Raw genomic sequence first — 22,132 nt, forward strand, 5'->3', positions numbered from 1 at the left:
GTTCGTAATGTAACAGATTCTTTCGATAAGCTTTTCCCCGGTACAGAGTGCATTTACATCTGCATGTCAATCGCGAGAATTGTTTGCCCTATTCTGTACAAGCCTAAGAAATTAAACATATCTAGTATAACTCGTTCAATTTCAGTGTGCAGCAACCGAATGTCATATGGCGTTCACGGCAATCGCTTTCTTTTCAGTTATCTGCATAATGTCGCAATGGATCACACCAACCTCTCAATCGATAAACATCGTTTTAATTTTACCGATTATTGCATAGATAGTGTCAGGACCAGCGAGTATAAATTTCTTCCTTGATGCCAGGGTATAACTGGTATTGTGTATGTGTGTAACTTTGTCGAAAGCCACACGGGCATTCGTTTTGCAGAAAAACTCAAATTCATCAATCCAGTGACAAACCGTTAAGCTGTCGGCTGTGATCGGCACAGAACGATTCGCCAAGTATCGTAAGCGAGAAAACTACATTCTGCCGTTGGGCGGAAGGCCATCGTAGCAAAAAACTTTTGATTGGTTACTATAATAAACAGCTAATTTTGCAGCGCGGGTTCCTATTTTGATTATAGTGGAACTTTGAAGGGAGCATGATTTCCGATAAGCACACGATAAGCGACCTGCCCCGAAAAGCTAATGCTTATTTTTCACTCCATTAGGTGAGAGGCCGGTGCACTGAAATCTGATATTTGCTTCCAAGGATTATTGCACCAATACGCCGGCTCTCGGAATGGCCTAAAACACTCACCCCGTCGACAAGGCAAGGAAAACTTATAGCTTCATAAATTGACCTTACTCATTCTTCTCGAACTTTTCTTGCTTTTTATCTGGCTGCATTTATGACTTGCATCGACGTTGGCAACATCCGATCGCGTTTTACGATCAAACTAGAGACGTACGCATGGTTATTCGCCGTATGCCGCGCTCCGCTCTCCAGCTGTCTTTTACAACTGACGCCAGCAATCCCCGCCGCAGCCTCGCACGGAGAAAAAGAGCACGGCGGAATATATTCACCCCAACGCCTCCTGCTAGACCGTGGGGTAGTAGGCAGAGGCGATGAGTCTTCAATTGCTCCGTCATCGGGCTTATTATTATACGCCCGCCCTTCTTTCTTCGCAGGCCTCTCCGAAACCAGTAGCTGGAAGGGTGTCTGGGCTCCAATGAAACCTCCTCTCGGAAAGCTGCTCACCACCATCATTGACCGGACGGACGGCGCCGATGGAGGTTAGGCGGAACCATATGGGCCCGACCACGGCCGTCGATGCAATCGCCCGACCGCAGAGGCAGCAACGGCAGCAAAATAAACAAACGGCCAACGCGCAGTCCGCAAGGCTGACTGTAGCAGCGGCGGCGTGGCACCGTAAAAGAGGCAACTGCGGACCGCCGACGCCGCACAGCTCCAGGGTCGCACGTGGCCCGGAGCTGCAACCGCCGCAGCCATGGCGGCTACCACCACTTTGCGAGACTCGGTCGCGCGCCACGCCGCGACCATGGCTGCTTTAACCATCGTAGTGGTACACTTCCTTCTAGTCTTCGTTGTTCTCGGGTGCCCTACCGTTCAGGCGCATATAGCCGCTGGCGAGCCGTGGACTCCGTCCATAACTCCCGAGCTGCTTCTCGCCGACCGTGTCGCGGTTGGACTCGACGGACCCAACTGTACGGACCGCTGCAGCGCGCTGGACAAGCCGAGGATGTGCAAGTGTCGCTCTCGCGAGGAGTGCTCGCAAACGGGCGACTGCTGCGCCGACCGCTTCATCGGGGAAGTTCCCAGGCCGAGGATCGCCTGCGTTCCCGCCGTTTCCTACCGGGAACTGACGGCCGTCGTCCGCTGTCCCGAGACGTGGACACCGGCCGACGAGAGAGACAACGAGACGAAAGCGCGATGCGAGAGTGCGAACCCACGCCGCTTCAACCTCACGTACCTGGACGACCTGCCGGTGCTGAGCCGCCTCACCTGGACACTGTACAGGAACGTGTACTGCGCCTCCTGCAACGGCGACACCAGAGACCTGCGCAGCTGGACGCTCGTCGTCCAATGCACTCCCAATGAAGTGTCTGAGGTGAGCGCCGTACTTAAGTGCGATAAACGCGTCATATGTGTTACTCGTGGATAGCAGTGTGCGTTGCTTGATGATTAGCTTGCCTTCGTTTAAAAGCGATACTTTCGCACGCTGCTTATTAATTATTTATTTTCAATGTTATCACTCTGAGGTCAGGCCACAGCATGGAGAAATTATATACAGGGTGTCTTAACTATATCTAGCCAGAGTTTAAAAATATGCCGACGCCCTCTATGACGGAGCGACCGAATGCATGTTGCTGACTATTGCCTGAAGCACGTCACACTATTTTTGTGTTCTTTTTAATTGCATAATTAGGCACGTTTAATAACAAACTTCTGCAGCAACGAATCTGGGCAAAATATTCCAATGAGCAAGTTGTAGATCGGTTTGGAGAACGTCCGATTTGACGGTTTGTAACTTTCTACGTATTAAGTATTAGTGTTTTTCTGCTTATTACAGATGCCCGCGAATGCAAAGAAAAATATCCCTTGACAGCCTGGCTTGCACGCCTATGCGCGCCGCGGTTGCAGTGCTTCCTTACGTTCCGCGTACAAAGGATATGCTTCCTTCGCGTCGACTCATGACAACGATAAGCAAAAGCATTGCTTATCGCGTGTGTTGCCGCTAGCAAAACGTTAGGGGTCTGCGAATATTCGAAAACTTCGAATAAAGAATCGAATAGCGTTCTATTCGATTCGGTACTCGAATCGAATATTAAATATTCCAAATGCCGAATATTTTTCAAATAGTTTTCGAATAATCAGCACCGACGAAACAATCCCAATACAACCAAACTTTGGAACAGCCACAGGTCATTTTCTTATTTTAATCACTAAAATGATCGATATTCACGCAGCCCGAGCTTTTACGAGACTACCGACGCTATACTGATTACTAGATGAAGACGTTTCTTTCTGAAAACTCCACTCTTAGTTTTTACTATGCCGCAGCTGCATCGCTATAATGAGTTTCTGTCTTCATAGTGTAGTAACTGAAGGCGGGGACCACGGCTGCATTCAGCTTCATGAATAAAAACAGACGCTGGAGTTGGGTTTGCGCAAATATTTTGTGCAGATAGACCTTTCAACACTGATATTTACATGCTTTCGTGGTCGAGACCCATGTTGTGATGACAGGTTTATCTGTTTCATTGCAGCTATAGCTGTATTCGTGGTGTTAGGTTCAAAACTGTTTTGCTTTTACGTCTCAATTTTATTACAAAGCAGGCGATAAATATCACCCTGAATACTGTAGTCCCTCTTGTATTTCTACCTACAGTTACAAAATATCTCGTAGGCTCTGGTCGCTGCAGTATACGAGCTTACCTCAGCTTTCATAATTGTGGTATTTTGATTCGTTTGACAGTAACCATAATGTTCTTTGGTGAAAGCTTGTGAATACTTGTTTCAAATAAAATGTTGTGGAGTTCTAGGACTGTTTTGAAAATGGTTGTCTTACCATTCGAAAACTATTCGAAGAGTATTCGATTAGTATTCGTATTCGATTCGGTTTTATCACTATTCGATTCGTTTTCAAACTTCATTATTCGCACACCCCAACAAAACGTGCCTCATCGCATAGCCACCACCATCGTCACTGTCCTGTCGAGGCAGCCCACCCAGCCAAATGCGATGGTCGTTGCCACGCGCAACATTAGGGAGCACTGCGATCACGGCGCGCATAGGTGCGCAAGCGGGCATGTAACGTGGTATTATATTGTATTTCGCGGACATCTGTAGTAAGCAGGAAAACACTAATATTTCATAGATATCAAGTTAGAAACTATGAATCAGACGTTTCGCAAACTGATCTACATCTTTCTCGTTGGAATTTTTTGCCCAGCTTTGTTGTTTTAATAGTTAGTTAATTAAGCATGCATAATTAGGCAATTAAGAAGAACACAAGAAAATAGTGCGACGTACTCCAGGCAATAGTCAGCAACATGCATTTGATCGGAGCGTCATAGTATGCGTCGGCATATTTTTTAACTCTGGCAAGAGATAGCTTGGGCACCCTGTAATTGGAATTAACACAATTACGTTCTATAATAAAGAACAGCAATAATAGATAGGGCAGCTTGCTGAATGTTTGATATGATGAATTTTTGTAATTTACTTACAAGGCAAGTTCAGGTAAACGTGGTAGTACTTAATGAATTAATACATTGAAGCCATCAGCTGTTAGTTGTTACATGAGAATACATTTTCGATCTTACCATGCAAAGTCACCAATAATACACAAGTTAGCGGTAAATCACACACAGGTTCATTGTGGGCGAAGCGCAAAAAACGTAGACGGAAAAGAAGAGAACGACACAGGACAGGCGGTAAACTTCAACTGGTTTTTAATCGCATAAATCACACGCAAGAAAACTAACAAAGCAACCACGGCAAAACCCTGCCCGATAACAAAAGAACGAGCAACACGAATATGAGAGAAACGTGCACCACCAGGGTGACGTGTCCTTTTGCAAACAGCCTCGCTACACCACGCGCATGCCTACCCCTTTTCCGACAAGTGTATTTCATTATGCGATAATGCCACAGACGACTGGCTGATGCATGAATCTGTTTATTTATCCGGTAGGCCTCCACCACTTCACGTGCCCTCTGGTTTTTATGACGAAAGATCACGGAAGTTTCACTGAAGACCGGTGCGCAGCCGCAACTCTTGCAATGCATGGCCAAATGAGAATACGGTGCACCCTTCAGAGAGCTATGATGCTCACGTAATCTTATATTCAAGCACCTGCTAGTTTGGCCTACGTATGCCTTCCCACAACTGGTGGGCAAGCGGTAAACCACCCCGCACTCACAAGGCATAAATTTCATTTTATACATTTTTTTCAACTACGCCGTCCAGATTCCTGTCAACAGCTCTGTCAAGTTTCGCCAAAAAAAATGTTGCTCAGGATGGGTGTCACCCTCCGGCGCGTGCATAGGCTCGAGTGTGGCACCCATCCTGAGCAACATTTTTCTTGAGAAATGTTGAAAAAATGTTTCGGTACGCCGATGATTTCCTTGTCTTTGTAACGAATGAAAACGTCAACAGGAAGATGACAGAAACCTTGAAAGCTTTTAAAGAGCTTGGCATGGGACTGCATTTCACGGTAGAAGCTGCAAAAGACAATAAGTTGCAGTACCTAGGCCTTAGGCTCGATTTTTCTGGCGCCCATGTCTGCTGGCAGTATGTCCCAAGATCAATTAAACCTATCCTGGACTTCAAATCCAGTCACTCCAAGCTGGTAAAAATAGGCATAGCCAAATCATGTTTGCGGTCGGCTCTTTCAAAATCTTGCATTCACTCCTTGCAAGCGAGCGCGATGTCGCAAATCAAAAGACTGAGAGAAGTTGGCTATCCCAATTCAGTAATTTCACTGTCTTGTGAAAAAGTGTTAAGAAGCCTCAAGTCAGTAGAGTGCGGGGAAGGCAGTGCCAAGGCTGATACCAAGCAAGTGGTGGCCGTTAAGGTCCCTGTATTTATAAAGGTAGCGACAACTACACGCGCGCCCTCTCGGGGAGTCCAAGGAGCAGCGATAGCAGACGACGCGCCGCTCGCTCCCGTGCATATTGCGGGCGCCTGAAACCGAACTCGGTGCTCGCTTGAACCGTTACATTATTAACATTTGTGGCCGAAGATGTTCATCAATTATCAAACTACAGGGACAATAACTTCAGCGAGCACGGGGCACGTTAAACGTTGAAATAAAACACGTGCCTTTCTGAAGTAGGTTCCGAGCGGGTTCCCCACTGCAGCTGTCATGCAGGGCATTTATGTTTCTTTTTCTTTGCATATTTTGACATTCAGCGTAACTTGAAGCACAGGCGGTATTTGGGTGAGCTAAAAGTGCTTGTTTTCTAGTTCGAATAAGATAGGTAGGTGGTGAGCGTACTGCTACTCTCGGAAACTTCATCGGGCACCTAGCGCTCTTGTAGTGCGTAGCGCAAAATACGCGCTATTATTGGTTTGACTATGTTTATCAGCGTTCGAAAGTCTTCCCAACGTTAAACGGTACTTTTAACTCAGCCTATTTTGTTTGTACTCTAAGAGGTTTACTTAGGAGAAGGAGGCATATTGCACAAATCCAGTTGCACTGCATTTGAGGAATATCAGCGACTTGACTACCTTTCCAGATATAGGAAATAGATCATGCCCACTAGTGTCGGTGCGGCATATATGGTTTCAGTTGTTTCCTCCCAGTGTCTTGCAGTATTATTTATTGTAACTTGTCAATGCATTGTGGTCATCTAGGGAAAACATCACGCGGAACGCTTCAACGAAGAAGCCTTAATCGATCTTGCACACGGCAGTGCGGCGAAACATGGCAAGGTGTGACAAAAAACTAATCCCAAACGGTCATTTCCCTGTGAGCTTGTATGGTTGAAGCCACACCGCTGAGAAAAACTAATGCAGCTGTATTGGGTTCCGAGCTATTTAATGTTAGAGATACGGGGTGTGACTCTGCATTGACTACTACGTACAAATCTACGGCATAAAGAACGCCGAAGCAATAATTGCGTTGCTGAGATGGTGTTCATGCATATGCACGAACGAAAGCACGCCGGCCCTGCGTGCTTTTTGCTTGAATCTATAAACAATTACAAAATCACTTACTTCGTATAGCCGGGTGTCTTCTGTGGGCACAAATTTCTTGCGACTGATTTTGTTGAGCCATCAGCATATATTTTTGTCACCGCGAGGAACGAAAAAAAAAGAAAAGCTTTTTTTTCGTCCTCCGCGCGGTGAGCTAACCGAAGGCGAGACCCGACATACTAGCCCGTCACGCTCCAAACATTCAATTCAAACGCAGAACCCCTGCGTCCACTCAACTTCAGGTACATAAACGCTTCTAGTTTGCAACAACAGTGCGGCAGAGGCGCGTGAAGTACTCTCTACTTGCTAAAATCATCCAACTCCACGCTTGAAAACACAGTCATCCGTACCTGTCGAAGGCACAGCGCTGCCGCCGCTGGACCCTTTGGGCGGGGCGCGAAGGCGAAAAGGTCACATGTCGCCAACCGGCCTATCGCAGGGCGCGGCGGCTGGATCAAGACCATTCGCTACTTTTGAAAAATAGAGGGACTTTAGTGTCCATTCCCTATGTTCATGAGATTGCAGCGATGGCGTAGTGGGTAGAACATCAGCTTCGCATGCAAGAGGTCCGTGGTTCGAATCCCGGTGCCGGACAATTCCCAACCGGATTAAAAAAAAAATCCGCGTGATGATGGAATTGTGTAAAAGGCCTGGGGTGCAGCCTCACTGGCGACCACAGCCAGCAATGCACTCCCTCACCAGAGCAGGATTGGCCACCCTGGTGTAGTACTTGGCCACTACCTCCCACATGAATACACCAATTAACCCTCGGCCCTCAGTCCCCAGCGGCTGCGAAGCAACTGACCAAGGCGGCGGTCAGACCTGCGACGCAGCAGAGGGTGCTAAGAATCTCTGGGTCCGGACAGGCCGCCATTGGAATCTGAACTTGGCTACATATAACGCTAGAACTTTATCTAGTGAGGCGAGTCTAGCTGTACTATTCGAGGAATTAGAGGGTGTTAAATGGGATGTAATAGGGCTCAGTGAGGTTAGGAGGCCACAGGAGGCTTATACAGTGCTGAAGAACGGACACGTCCTATGCTATCGTGGCTTAGCTGACAGAAGAGAACTAGGAGTGGGGTTCCTTATTCACAAAAATATAGCTGGCAATATAGAGGAATACTATAGCATTAATGAGAGGGTGTTATGTATCGTGATTAAGTTTAATAAGAGGTACAGTATGAAGGTGACACAGGCCTACGCGCCAACATCCAGCCACGATGATCAACTGGTTGAACGCTTCTACGAAGACGTAGAATCAGCGATGAGTAAGGTAAAGACACAGTATACTGTACTGATGGGCGACTTTAATGCAAAAGTAGGCAAGAAGCAGGCTGGAGATCATGCAGTTGGGGAATATGGCATCGGCTCCAGAAATGCCAGAGGGGAGTTACTAGTAGAGTTCGCAGAACGCAATAATTTACGGATCTTTAATACCTTCTACAGAAAACGGACTACTCGTAAATGGACGTGGAGGAGTCCTAATGGCGAAACTAAAAATGAAATAGACTTCATAATGTGCGACCACCCGGGCATTATACAGGATGTGGAAGTAGTTAACAAGATCCGATGCAGTGACCATAGAATGGTAAGATCTAGAATTCAACTAGACGTGAGGAAGGAACGGCAGAAAACTGATACGCAAGAAGCCGATTAATGAACTAGCTCTGCGAGGGAAAGTACAGGAATTCAGAGTTTCACTTCAGAATAGGTACGCGGCTTTAACCGAGGAAACCGACCTTAGCATTGACGCAAGGAATGATAATCTGACTAGTATCATTAAGGAGTGTGCAGTGGAAGTCGGGGGTACAGTCGTTAGACAGGACACTGGTAAGCTATCCCAAGAGACGAAAAACCTCATTAAGAAAACGTCAAGCCATGAAAGCCTCAAATGCAACAGACAAAATAGAGCTGGCGGAGCTTTCGAAGTTGATCAATAGGCGTAAAGTAGCCGACATAAGAAAGTATAATATGGAGAGATTGAGCATGCTCTAAAGAACGGAAGAAGCCTCAAAGCTACGAAGACAAAACTGTGCATAGGCAAAAAATCAGATGTATGCATTAAGGGACAGGATGGCAATGTCACAACCATATGGATAGAATAGTTGAGGTAGCGGAAGAGTTCTACAGAGATCTGTACAGCAGCCGAGACAGTCAGGATGATAACGTAAGAAGCAGTAATATCCCAGAGGAATCTGACATCCCACCAGTATTAACAGGAGAAGTAAAGGAAGCCCTAAGGGAATGCAAAGAGACAAAGCCGCTGGTGAGGATCAGGTACCATCAGACCTGTTGAAAGACGGTGGAGAGATTATGTTAGAGAAACTGGCCACCCTGTATACGAAGTGTCTCTCGACAGGGAGGATACCAGAATCTTGGAAGAATGCCAACATCATCTTGATCCATAAGAAAGGGGACGTCAAGGACCTGAAAAATTACAGGCCCATCAGCTTACTGTCCGTTGTCTACAAGCTATTCACAAAAGTAATTGCTAACAGAATTAATACGACATTAGAGTTTAATCAACCAAGGGACCAGGCAGGATTTCGTACAGGCTTCTCAACAATAGACCATATTCATACTATCAATCAGGTGACAGAGAAATGCGCGGGAATACAACCAACCCCTATACATAGCCTTCATAGATTACGAGAAGGCATTTGATTCGGTGGAGACATCAGCAGTCATGCAAGCACTGCGGAATCAGGGCATCGACGAAGCCTATATAAACATAATGGAAGAAATCTACAGCGCATCCACAGCCACTATAGTCCTTCATAAGAAAGCGACAGAATCCCAATAAAGAAGGGCGTACGACAGGGAGACACGATCTCTCCAATGCTATTCACCGCGTGTTTACAGGAGGTTTTCAGGGCCCTAGATTGGGAAGAATTAGGGATAAAGAGTTAATGGAGAGTATTTCAGTAACCTGCGATTCACTGATGACATTTGCATTGATGAGTACGCGGGAGACGAATTACAGCTCATGATTACTGAACTGGATACGGAAAGTAGAAGAGTAGGTCTGAAAATTAATATGCATAAAACTAAAGTAATGTGGAACAATCTTGGCAGAGAACAGCGCTTTGCGATAGGTGGCGAGACGCTGGAAGTTGTAAAGGAGTACGTCTACTTAGGACAGGTAGTAACCCGCGGAGCCGAACCATGAGAGTGAAATAACTAGAAGAATAAGGATGGGATGGGGCTCATTTGGCAAGCATTATCAAATCATGAATGGTAGTCTACCACTATCTCTCAAGAGGAAGGTATATAACAGCTGCATCTTACCGGTACTTACCTACGGAGCAGAAACCTGGAGACTTACAAAGAGGGTTCAACTTAAATTGAGGACGACGCAGCGAGCGATGGAAAGGAAAATGATAGGTGTAACCTTAAGAGACAGGAAGAGAGCAGAGTGGGTCAGGGAACAAACGGGGGTTAAGGATATCATAGTTGAAATTAAGAAGAAGAAATGGATGTGGGCCGGCCATGTAGCACGTCGGCAGGATAACCGGTGGTCATTAAGGGTAACTGACTGGATTCCAAGAGAGGGCAAACGCGTGAGGGGAAGACAGAAAATTAGGTGGGTAGATGAGATTAAGAAGTTCGTAGGTATAACGTGGCAACAGAAAGCACAGGACCGGGTTGATTGGCGGAACATGGGAGAGGCCTATGTTCATGCTCTGTCTCACCGCCTGAAAAAAGTGGCCAGGAATTACAAGTGATGTGGTTTTCACGTCGCGTCGTAAATTAGGGACAATTTGTGCTGCAGTTACTGGAAAAGACCGTGACAATTCATCCGAGTGAGCCACATGTAATGTGAAGCATAAAATGAAATTTGTGCCTTGTGAGTGCGGGGTGGTTTACCGCTTGCCCACCAGTTGTGGGAAGGCATACGTAGGCCAAACTAGCAGGTGCTTGAATATAAGATTACGTGAGCATCATTGCTCTCTGAATGGTGCACCGTATTCTCATTTGGCCATGCATTGCAAGAGTTGCAGCTGTGCACCGGTCTTCGGTGAAACTTCCGTGATCTTTCGTCATAAAAACCAGAGGACACGTGAAGTGGTGGAGGCCTACCGGATAAATAAATATGGAGATTCATGCATCAGCCAGTCGTCTGTGGCACTATCGCATAATGAAATACACTTGTTGGAAAAGGGGTAGGCATGCGCGTGGTGCAGCGAGGCTGTTTGCAAAGGGACACGTCACCCTCGTAGTGCACGTTCCTCTCATATTCAGATAGTTGAATGTGTTGCTCGTTCGTTTGTTATCAGGCAGGGTTTTGCCGTCGTTGCTTTGTTTGTTAGTTTTCTTGCGTGTGATTTATGCGATTAAAAATCAGTTGAAGTGTAGCGCCTGTCCTGTGTCGTTCTCTTCCTTTACGTCTACGTTTTTTGCGCTTCGCCCACAATGAATCCTCACCATCTAGCCCAAATTGTAGTTCTGTTAAACAAACAGGTTATTGTTAACACTCCATAGTAAGAAGTCATGTGGTCCTTCTGGTATTTGAAACGCTGTTCTTGTTCGTTCCCCCCTTGGGCTATACTTAGTCGCATTTCACAAATCATTAGAAACTGCGTATGCTCCTTGTTCGCGGCGGTGTGCTAAAATTCTGCCCTTGCGCAACTCTGGTAACAAAGAGATGTTAACTGCTGCCCGATTTCTCTAACATCTCATTCTTGGGAACTTACAAACATATCATAAGTTAGCAAAATTTTAAAAAAAGAACACTAATGATTCCCAGCATGGTTATCGTTGTGGTGTAAGCACCGTAACTCAGCTGGTTGAGTTCACGCATGACGAAGCTAAAGCCCTGAATCTTGGTTAACAGGTTGAAGTAACTTTTATAGATCTTCCCAAAGCTTTCTACACTGTGGGTCACAGTAAACTATTATCTCAAGTAAACCTTATCTTAAATAGCCCTAAACCGGTAGATGGGTGGTCAGTTTTTTTTTCATCAGTACCCAATGCGTACGTAATAGGTACGTAATATTTCTGACTCCCCTGTCGCTAATATTTCATGCGGCGTGAATCAGGGCACCGTTCTCGGCCCTCTTCTCTTTCTAGTATAGTATATCAATGACTTGCCTCAAAATATAGTGACTGGCATGCGTATACAAAGCGGTCATTGTCTTCTCTATCAGAATATTAACGATCCTTAAGACCATCCTGTTCCTAACGGCAGCATGGCTGCTGCTATGCAGTTGACATGACAATGACATAATATCAGCGCTTTTTTTTTCGGTTAGGTCCAGTGCTTCAACCTTCAAGCCATGTGGAGCCAGATGTCTTAGAGCGCCATTGTCTGTTGTAAAGACTTAGTGCAAAGTTTGTTGAATACGTCAGCTTGTGTATTTTTTTCTGTGTCACATCGTTCAAGAACTCACAATGACTTTGAGCTAAAATGATGCGGAAGCTTCTCAAGATTCCTACCTGAGATAAACATAGGACGCTTCCCGTTAAAGTAGTCATGTATCGCTGCTTTAGCGTTGTCTGTAATTTCGGATGCCAACCTGCTCACTCTTGTTTTAACAGCGGGTCTGTTCTTAGTCGAGGCTTCCCCGTCCGTCGGCGTAGCGCTGGTCACGTGGTCATATGGAGTGGCGAGAGTGGGACTCGGTAGCAGAGAGAGAACTGCGCCGCGCCAAGATGGGCGAGGGCGAGCCTCGGTGGAGAGGGTGAACCAAAAGGAGGCGCGATAAGAGGGGGAGTGTCGAGGCAGCGCCTCCTCTGCTTTGAGATGCCTGACTGAAAGTTGAGGTAGTTGGTGATACATACTGGGCAAAAAAAACAGTGCGCAGACGGACGGGACGAAGAAAAGGTAAAACAGACAAGCGCTGCTCTCAAATGTGATTTATTGGAATATGCAGATTATTTGAACACATACGATAAGCATAATGAACATGCGCAGAGGAGCTGGCGAGGGACCATAACTATGCAAATAAAAAACTTTTTACCATGAAGAGACTGCGCAGGCGCGACAAAAGATCAAGTCATACAAACATACCACTGATTAGGTTTACTACTTTTTTATGCAAACAAACCGATGTTGGCTGACGCAGGATTCTCCTTATTTTTCAATGTAGAAGGCTTCCACGAGTTCCCGTGTCGTCTGATCACTGTGTCTAAAAAGCACTGTCGTATCACTGAGCAAGGGCTTGCACCCACGCGTGTGGCAGTGCGAAGGCAGGTTGGCACACATGCAGGTCTTGAAAATTCCAGAATATTCTTTTAGCCGTACGTAGAGGCAGTCCCCCGTGTGCCCGATGTACACTTTTTTACAGGATAAGGGTATTTTTTACACTACCCCGTTGTGCACAGGGCATTGAAGCGTCCTTGTGCTTCAACACCACATTTAATTTGGTTAGACCTCGGTGTTTCATGCTTTTTGTTCACCATTGGGCACAATTTTCCTCAATTGTTTTTGGTTGAAAACAGTACCTGGACACCGTAACGTGATGACACGTTTTTTAGTATACTGTGCAATAACGTTTTCTTGGGCGAGGTGGTGTTTGCGGTATTTTCTGCTTCGTATGTCGTTGCTACATTTTTCGTTTCATGTATTATTACAGTACAAAATCGCTTAATTTAGCCTCTTAGAATTTTGTGAGAACCTGCCTGCAAATAGAGTTCAGTAGAAGGCGGGAATACAGGTGGCAGTATTATGGTGGAGCGAAGGTCGCCATGAAAAACGAGTAAAACAGACTAGCGTCGCATTAGGAAGCGAAATAACATGTAACAGACTAACAGTTCCTTAAGTACTATTTCACGCCAATAATTACAAAAATTCATACAGCCGAAGCATACACCGCCTTATGAAATAAAAGCCACAGAGCTTATCAACCTAATTTTGTTTGACTTCTTGCAGGCTCTTCAAAACGGTACTGCCACCGTAACAGGGTACAGCTGGCAAATGCGCAAGATGACCGTCCGGCGGCAAGGCGTCCCCGACGAAAGCCCTAGCTGCACGGTGGCGATCAAGGAATTATTGAACAAGACGGACGAACACATTATCCGCGATCTGAAAGTGACTCCGTGTAGACAGATTTCTCTGGTCAAGACTTGTCCCAATAGCTACAACAATGCGGAAGTAATACACAAGTGCCGCAGCTACACGAGCGTGCTGGAGGACCGCGCCAACTTGCGCATGTACAAAAACCTGCACTGCGCCATCTGCAATAAGCGAAATCCAAAGAAGCTGAGCTGCACCTTCGAGGCACAGCTGGCACCACCGCTCCGGGACTATTCGGGCGCCTCCTATGCCGTTGTCATGGACTTCAGCAACTGGCAGGCCTCAGTCTTGTCGGCGGCACCCACGAAAAACGTCTGCGGCCGCGACGAGATTCACGAACCGTTGTCCAACCGCTGCGTGCGATCTGCCTGCCCGGCGGACGTGTGCGTCCGCCGCGACGACTGCCAGTGGACTCGCCTCCGTCGCGAACAAGTCGTCGTGCGCGACGACTCGACCCTCCTTCCGAACCCCGACTCCGAAGAGGAGCTGAATCCCGACCGCTGGCACATGGACGGGCCAGACACCGTGATGGCCTGTATGTCTCTTGCGCAGGCGGGCAGTAACGCGGCGCTCAGGCCACAAGGCTTCGAGAACGTTTTGTCCACCGTCTTGCTTTTGCTCTCAGTGTTGTGTCTCGTGCTTCACGTGGCTGCGTACGCGCTGGTTCCAAAACTTCGAACCGGTCCTTCCAGGCTGGTGCTGTGCCTCGCGATCTCCGTACTCTTGGCGCAGGGCAGCTTCGTGGCCGGCGGAATGTTCCTCGATTCCGGCTCGGTGTTGTGCAGTGCGTTCGCCGTGGTGTCCCACGGCGCCCATCTTGCCGCTTTCTTCTGGATGAACGTGATGGCGATGGACGTGCAACGAACGTTTCGCAAAGGCATGAGCGGTAGTTCGCGCGCCACCAGCCGCTTCTGGTCGTACTCGGTGTACGCGTGGCTCGCTCCGGCGATCCTCGTTGCGGCGGCGTCGACGCTGCAGTATCTCAAGCCGGAGTCCGCGTGGAGCCCTTCGTACGGCCTGCCCTACTGCTGGATCAATCGGCCGCTCAGCTTGATTGCATTTTTCGGGGCACCCGTGCTCGTGTTGCTGCTCGCCAACACCACGTTTTTTCTTCTGACGGCGCGTAGTATACACCTCACTACTAAACAGGTAAGGCGATGCTTTGTGCGGCGTTGTCACGTGATGCTGCCTTCAGGCGATTCTAGCTAAACTGCAGCTTAGAATGTAATACAACATTCGTCACACCGCATGTTCCTGTAAGAATTGAATTGGCAGCTAGTGTTCTTGCAGACAGCCATTTTGGTTTCTAGAAGATCTGGCAGTGCCGTTCTCACTCCTGAAGTTTTGATACTGGACGATGCGAAATCTGCCAATGAAAACACGACAACCTTACCACCACTTTTATCACCTGATGTCTCTAAGAGAAGGCTGCTCGCTGCACCTGCCCCGAAGCATTCGGTGAAGACGCACGTGAAGTGTTCGTGAAGTTTTGGATTGTTGCTGGTTGCAGAGAAGATAGGTTTCGAAATATCTGTAGAATGCGAGCGGTGAACGCGACTTGACAGCAGCCAAATTCACTGACTTAGAAACGTTGTCACATTGTAGCGACGTCCAGAAGAAGTACAAAAGGTTATACACTTAAAACATGACCTGGGCAGCCACTAGAGGATAACCCTCAGCTTCGTCCTCTTCGCCTTAGTTCATTGATCGGTTTCCTTCCCCCTACATCATCATCGAAAGAACAACGCCATTTTTCTGCATCCCTATATGGAAGCGGTACAAAGGGACAGGCGTGAGCACCCACATCAGCTTGTTGCATTAGCCCACTTCGGAGTTGGTAGCGGCTTGGCGCGTGTGATTTAGCGTGTGCCTACCACTCCTCCCCCTCTCCAAATCTCCCCATCAGTGACCTTCGGTCCTCCCTTTCCCTCATAAGAGAATTTTTCTGTCTATCTATTTAGGACAATGTGAATGACAGCATTAAGTGTCGTGGTAAAATTCCCTAGATATGTGATACTGCTTAGACTATTAACAGAACATCTCCATCTGTTCGTCTTTTTGTTGCAGATTAAAATGAAGAAGGGAATTGTGTTCGCGCACAGTTACTTGCCCACAGAGATCACGGAAGATAGCAAAGGCAACAATAAAAGTCCATTAAATATCTTCGGAACATTCTTATGAGATAGAAGAGTGCTCGTCCAGGTAATTATGTTGTATGCTCACTGTGAACAGCCGTAGCAGATGAGCTAACTGAAATAAAAATTTAAGAGGTGATGGAATCCATAATCCATAACTCCTGTAGGTAAAGGCAAAGCAAGTATGTCAGATTATATTTCGCAGTGCACATACTTAAGGCATGCTAAATGCGCAAAATTCTTAGGCTGCAAGACATGTGGCGGTGAATAAATCACTTGTTACGATTCGAATAAACTCCTGGAAAGCTCACGCTGTGCGCTGTTACCAAGAATTTTCACGTAACTTTATTTTATCCCTTTAATATTTGCGAAAGAAAATTACATTTTACCGCCGGGCAAGTAAAAGGAGAAACATGGACGCGGAAAACAGTGGTCCACTACACACTACGTTAAAACAACAAGATGGCACGCAGCGTCATTATATGTGGTCAATAGGCTATAGAAAGAATAGGGCGCAGACAGGAGTGCCAGTGAAAGACGAAGACGAGGACGGTTGTTGGTGCTCGTGCTTGCTCCGTTTCGGACTGCTGGTCACTTAACCTGCGCTATTTATTTAATAAACGCGTCACAGACTCAACGCGAGACGCGTACCATCAAAGCGTGTAGCCTTGAAGGGCGCGTGTAATGACGTTCCCTACACTGAACGATGTAAGGTCAGCAGCGGTGCAATGACAATGAATACTGATCCTCAAAAAATTGGTATTTATTATTCGAAGTCAGCGTCGATTCACGAGCTGTCAGTAGCTACAGGTCCGGGTTTACTCGAGGTCTTCAGTCTCAGACGTCCACCTAATTCATTTTCTGCTAAGTGTCCTAAAAGATTAACGTGATAATCAGGTTAACGTGACTCACTGCTTATCAAAGATAAACAGTGAGTCACAAGGCCACCGTTTGCTAACCAGCTTTCCTTGATGCCAGCCCCATCGCTTTCGCTTTCTCAAAAAATTTCAGCCCAACAAGCAACCCTACTCGATGGAGTGAGCTAAATTATTCTTCGAAATGTTTTTAAGATCACCAAACGCTTTTCTCTTCTCAGTGCCACAAATGGATCACTGGGCACGCTGCCGCGCTGCCGCGCTGCAATGAATTGCCAAGGCCTCAGCCATGGTGCCAAGCGATAGTGATATTGCTTTACCTCTGCGCTTGAGACACGCCAAACTTAAAGCTTCGTCACCTTTCTGGTGTTTTTCCTCTTTAGCTTCCGCTTTATGCGCATCAAAAGACACCTTCGCATGAATGAAACCTTTCAGTCAGTACTCAGTAAGAGATTCAATTTCATTCAGTAACTCTCTCTCACTGCGTCGCACTGTCTTGGTACCGTCTGTGCCGTTTTCAGCGCTGTTTCATTCTCAGTCATGCGCCAACTAACTCACCAATGCGATAACCCTGCCCTGCAGACCAAGGTGGCCAGACGATCAGCGTCCACAGGAGAAGCCAGCGGTGAGCAGGGCCGTCTGGCGCTGTACGTCAAGCTGGCCGTGGTGTTCGGACTGACGTGGGTGTTCGGCTTCGCGGCGGCCTTGACCGGAGTGCAAGCCTTGTGGTACCCCTTCATCGTGTTATGCTGCCTTCAAGGAGCATTTATCTTTCTCGCGTTCACCTTCAAGAGGAGCGTTCTGCGAATGGTGAGCACGAACATCAACATATACCTTAAGATTTGACGTACTGCACAGCTAAAGTGAACGAAGTGAGACAATAAAACCACAGCGAAGTTGACTGCACACAGTCAAGGCACATGAAAACGGACAAGACAGGACGAAGCGCTGGCTTACAACAGTATTTTTCACTGGGCGAATGTGATAAAACGGAAATGTAGGGCAAAGAACTCACGCGCAGAGCCTGTACTGGTGTGAAAACAAAACTAAGCTTCTGGGTTTGCATATGTACCACCTTCGCCCAGTGAACTTTTTCTGGTGGAAGCCAGCCCTGCATCCTGTGTCGCCCTTGTTCTTCTGCCTGAATTGTGCGCCGTCATCTTCGATGTTGATCAATAGAAAACAAATGAGGTAGCTACGCTAGCGGTGCTTCCTTTTCAAGGTACTAAGTCATGGTGAGACTCAATATAATTGAATCGGACACAGTACGCTGTGAATTATCCGCGGCGACATTTAGATTTGTGCCGAATGGCGTACGCATTATGTGGATCGGTTTTTGCATACCTCCAGCCGAACGTACGATAAATATTGCCTTCCAACAGGAGTCTAGCATCCTCAACATCGACAAGTGCATTCACGTTTATTGATTGTTACCCTACACATATGCGAGCGACCGCCACACTGGCGTTTGCAACATAGTCAAGAGGAGCTGCTACATTAGCGAGTGTTAAGTCGCCTGAACTAGAGCTGTGCGTATTTTAGGTTTTAGAGATTTTTAGTGGCATTACTGGATGACGTAAGCGAGTAATTTGCCTTGACAAAATTCCTGAGAAGACAGTCGCTCTGGTTAAATGGCTTGTTCTTATTTCGTACGCAGGATGACTAAGCGTTTCCTTTTGTCGCTGCTGCTATACTGATCAAATTTTTTGTGAAAAATCTAGGCAACAATCAAACTGCCTTTCGTACGAAAGTTAACTTTTGGCACCGTTTTCTTCGTTCTTTCTGTTTACGCTTTGGCGAAGAACGTGCCTTGAAACTCGTTCAGACAAAAAGCATAACTTTCTAATTTTAGCCACGAGTGCTGAAATTATGGTCCTTGTTTTTACTGCGACACGACCGATTCCGTGCCAAAGCGTTGACAAGCCGGCAGTGCCAGGAAAATGATAAGGGACGCTTATCGTGATAATTATTTCATCGCGACGCGCCCACACAAGGTTTTATCAGAGCCTCCGCGGCAACGACTGCACTGGCCCGGAGCTCGAAATATTTATTCAGGTGTGTCTGTTGTTACGGTGAGCTCTTCGTCTCTCGCTCAGTAAAGAAGATAACAAGAAAGCTAGATACCGACGGATCCCACGCACATGTATTGAACGGGCGACAAGCAAAGCTGTCGTTGATTGTTTACTGGCAAGTCTTCATTTTCCTCTTTCCTCTAATTCACTTCTGCGGATAGTTCAGCGCTGCTAGCTTATTGCGCGATCCAATCCTACTTTAGTGATTGATCTTAGTGACGTCAATTTGCACAAACAATGAGCGACTTGTCTCTCCACACTCAGCTGCTTATGTTGCCCTCTTTCTAACTTTCTTGCTGGCGACTCCTTCCTCTTCCCGCATTTTGGTATATTTGTCTATGTACCCACTCAGTAACATGCATGCGCACGCGCCCATCTTCAACTTTCACAGTTATTTTTAAGGCGAAAGCGTTAGATACCTTATCAAACGCGAAAATTAACCGGCGCACCCCTTCGACGGCGTCAACACGAGTGATGCAAAAAAATTATCAAGTGACGATGTCACCACATGACGTCATCATTACGTCCCATGTCGTCATAATTTGTGATGTCATTATGACGTCGTCATGACGTAACTATGACGTCACATCCCGTGATGACATCATCACATGACATCGTAGCTTGGTCAAAGGTGGGCCGATCACGGAGGCACTGCAAAATCAGATGAGGAGCCTGCGATCCTGGAGGCAGCGCAAAACCACGTTAGGTGCAGAAAGCTTTCAATGGGTGGCGGGGCAGGATCAATACATCGACTGAGTAGGAAAAGAAGGTAAATTTCGCCTTCGAGTCGCCTTAGGTGAATGCATAAGGGACTCTGTGAGTTTTCATTACATCCATTTCGTTTTACAAGTTACGCACAAGCTGTTAGGTCCCATATCCATTCGCTAGTATGGGGCCCATTTTTAAAGATGTATATGAGAAACTGTGATATGAAAATGAGAGTAAATCAATCACAGGACTGGAGAATCACTGCTAATGACTAGAAAAATAACGCATGGATGAAAGAAAGTGGAGATCAACTCATCAGTTCTCTTCGCGATAGGTTAATTTCGCCGGGAACAACGATCTCTTGTTTTATAATTACCCTAGTGTTCACATTAAAAGAGCAAAATCACTTGGTCTCTAAATGGGCACCACCCGAAAACAGCATGTTTGCGAAACAAACCAGGGGCAAACCGTGGCTTCACTTTTACCGGTAATGCATTGCGATAGCTTCCACTCAAGTATTTTTAGATGCGAAGCATCTTATGGCGGAGTTCAATCCGGTGGTGGTGGTGGTGTCTGGCGTGACCACCCTTAGTGCGCATGCGCAAACCCTCTCCGAACACTTCCTCTCCCCTCCCCCTCTCCCCTTCCCCCACTACCCCTCCCCACTCCCCCTCTCGCGCGCCTCATTCTCTTCTGCGCAACGCCGCGGTGAGCGCCACCGCATGTGCGTCCCTTCCACCTCTCTCTCCTCTCCTCTCACGCGCCTGTCGATTGCGTTCCCCGCTCCAGGCTAGAGGGAAGACACGATGCACGTAGCGTTCCTCCTCGCGTTCCACGACGCGAGGAGGAACGCGAAGAGGTTAGGCTCACTTAGGCTCACTCAGACTCAGGTGAAGCCGTGAGTCTGAGTCTGAGTGAATGCGGCTGAGTTTGTGAGTTTGAGTCTGAGTGAGTCCGGTTGAGCATAAGTTTTGTGAGTCTGAGTCTGAGTGGAGCCCGGCTGAGGAAAATATTGGTCTACCAAAATTTTACCAAAGGTGACATTGAGCAAAAGGGTTTTATCCTTGTGCCTGTATTACACGTCCCTCAGTGCGCTGTTTTTGTACGCTGTATGAAACAGATGCTATGCCACGCACCTCGACCTGTAAACCTTCACTACCCTCGGTGTCACTTTATTTTCCAAGCAAAATCGAGAAACAGAAAGTATGGTGTCTCCTCAAAGTGGTCCGTAAGCACAGAATGTGCATACTAGTTTGTTTATCCCTGCTTCAATGTCTCTTCCACAGGTGCGCGACCGGCTGTGTGGCAGTGAGTTCGATCGCCGGCGTCGTCCACGCAGCACTTCGACCACGTTGACAGCGCTGCACTCCACACTGTCCGCTTCGTCATCGGCACTCGCATCGGTCGCCACCGGCAGGGCGATGCCGGCGCAGACAGCAAGCCCCAAGGGTGTCCAGAAGCCGTTGCTGCGCCGCACGTAGCTCATAGGCACTTCTCGCGCATAGTCGCGCATAGACATGCCAAACATCTGTGCATTGCGTCAAAGTACGTGGCACACAAGATACTTGGATCGCGGAAATGATACATGAAGGCGAAGAAGACGCTTGCCAAAGATGGATGGCCAAACATCATCAGCGTGTCGGAACACCATCACCGGCACGCCACTGCGCAGCCACCATCGACGCTACGGCACTAGTGCGGACTTCCTCCACGAGCGAGTGCTGTTTTGAAAACGATGGAATCGTGACTTGATAAATAAAACGCGCGACATCAAATTGTCGTGCACTGCTAGTGCATGGCTTCCGGGATTATGCGTTGTCAAATCGCCATAACCAGACCATCGGCCCCCCGCAGTGTGTGTAGCTGCCAACACGCCAGCTATCTATTGGGCGTTCCATCAGACAATCCCCCCGCTTTTGTGCGCTTCGATAATCGTTTTATATCGGGCATTACCTTTATATGCATAAATTTAAGCACAATCTAGCAGGATGACGTTGCAGATTCATACAGTCGACTTCGCCGGAAACCTTAGCTTTATGGCGACCGGGACTGCGTGCACTGTCTCTCGCGTCCCACCTAAGCCACACGCGCAAGGCCGCCGTAAAGGAACAAAAACTTAGGAAGAGGACTTCAGTAAATTAAATCAACTGTACCCGTTCTGTTTTGTTTGTGCATGTGTGCGGACGCGTCGGAGAGACATGGTAGAATCGAAGGCATTGGAGCGCGAACGAGATAACATGACCCATTCTTTGAACGTCGCCCAGCTGAAAACCATTTCGATGCTTGCAGCAGCTATGTGCTCGGATCAAGCACATTTACACCAACGACACGGCTCGCACTCTTTAAAGCCGTTTTGGTGGGCATTATCTTCCAAATACGTGGAATGAGACAGTCGTGGTTTCACATTTGAAGCTGGTTAAAATATTATCGTCGGTGACAACATATACGCTCGGTATCGCAGAGAAGTTGCCCTTTCCATGTTCTCCGCAAAAGAAAATAAATACATAAATAACTCAGCGTCGTTTGAATTCCTCAAATGCAACAGGCTGCTTGATCCATATCAATGTGATTTCAGAGAGGGCTCGTCGACTTCAGCCATCGCGCGCTTACTGAGGCAAGCATTCGTGATGTATTTGTTGAATAAACAATCTTTTTATCAGTG

At 47.2% G+C, this 22,132-nt stretch overlaps 2 protein-coding genes across 2 annotated transcripts in view; both read left to right on the forward strand.

Moving 5' to 3' along the window:
- The window catches only part of LOC125759111 (uncharacterized), a gene marked incomplete at its 5' end in the record, with an annotated part of 40,224 nt that extends 38,986 nt beyond the window's left edge, over positions 1 to 1,238 (forward strand). The window contains one exon of the mRNA XM_049417403.1: positions 1,129 to 1,238. Within this exon, the coding sequence (XP_049273360.1) occupies positions 1,129 to 1,238 (110 nt within the window). The remainder of the gene's footprint in view (positions 1 to 1,128) is intronic.
- LOC119399465 (probable G-protein coupled receptor Mth-like 11) overlaps positions 1 to 21,606 on the forward strand; it is a 38,518-nt gene extending 16,912 nt beyond the window's left edge. The window contains exons 2-5 of the mRNA XM_037666265.2: positions 1,129 to 2,069; positions 13,537 to 14,829; positions 17,273 to 17,500; positions 20,757 to 21,606. Coding sequence (XP_037522193.1) covers positions 1,449 to 2,069; positions 13,537 to 14,829; positions 17,273 to 17,500; positions 20,757 to 20,951 — 2,337 coding nt within the window. The 5' untranslated portion in view covers positions 1,129 to 1,448 and the 3' untranslated portion in view covers positions 20,952 to 21,606. The remainder of the gene's footprint in view (positions 1 to 1,128; positions 2,070 to 13,536; positions 14,830 to 17,272; positions 17,501 to 20,756) is intronic.
- The last annotated feature ends 526 nt before the right edge of the window (positions 21,607 to 22,132 follow it).

This window comes from Rhipicephalus sanguineus, chromosome 7, assembly GCF_013339695.2.
Source record: "Rhipicephalus sanguineus isolate Rsan-2018 chromosome 7, BIME_Rsan_1.4, whole genome shotgun sequence".
Lineage (NCBI taxonomy): Eukaryota > Metazoa > Arthropoda > Arachnida > Ixodida > Ixodidae > Rhipicephalus > Rhipicephalus sanguineus.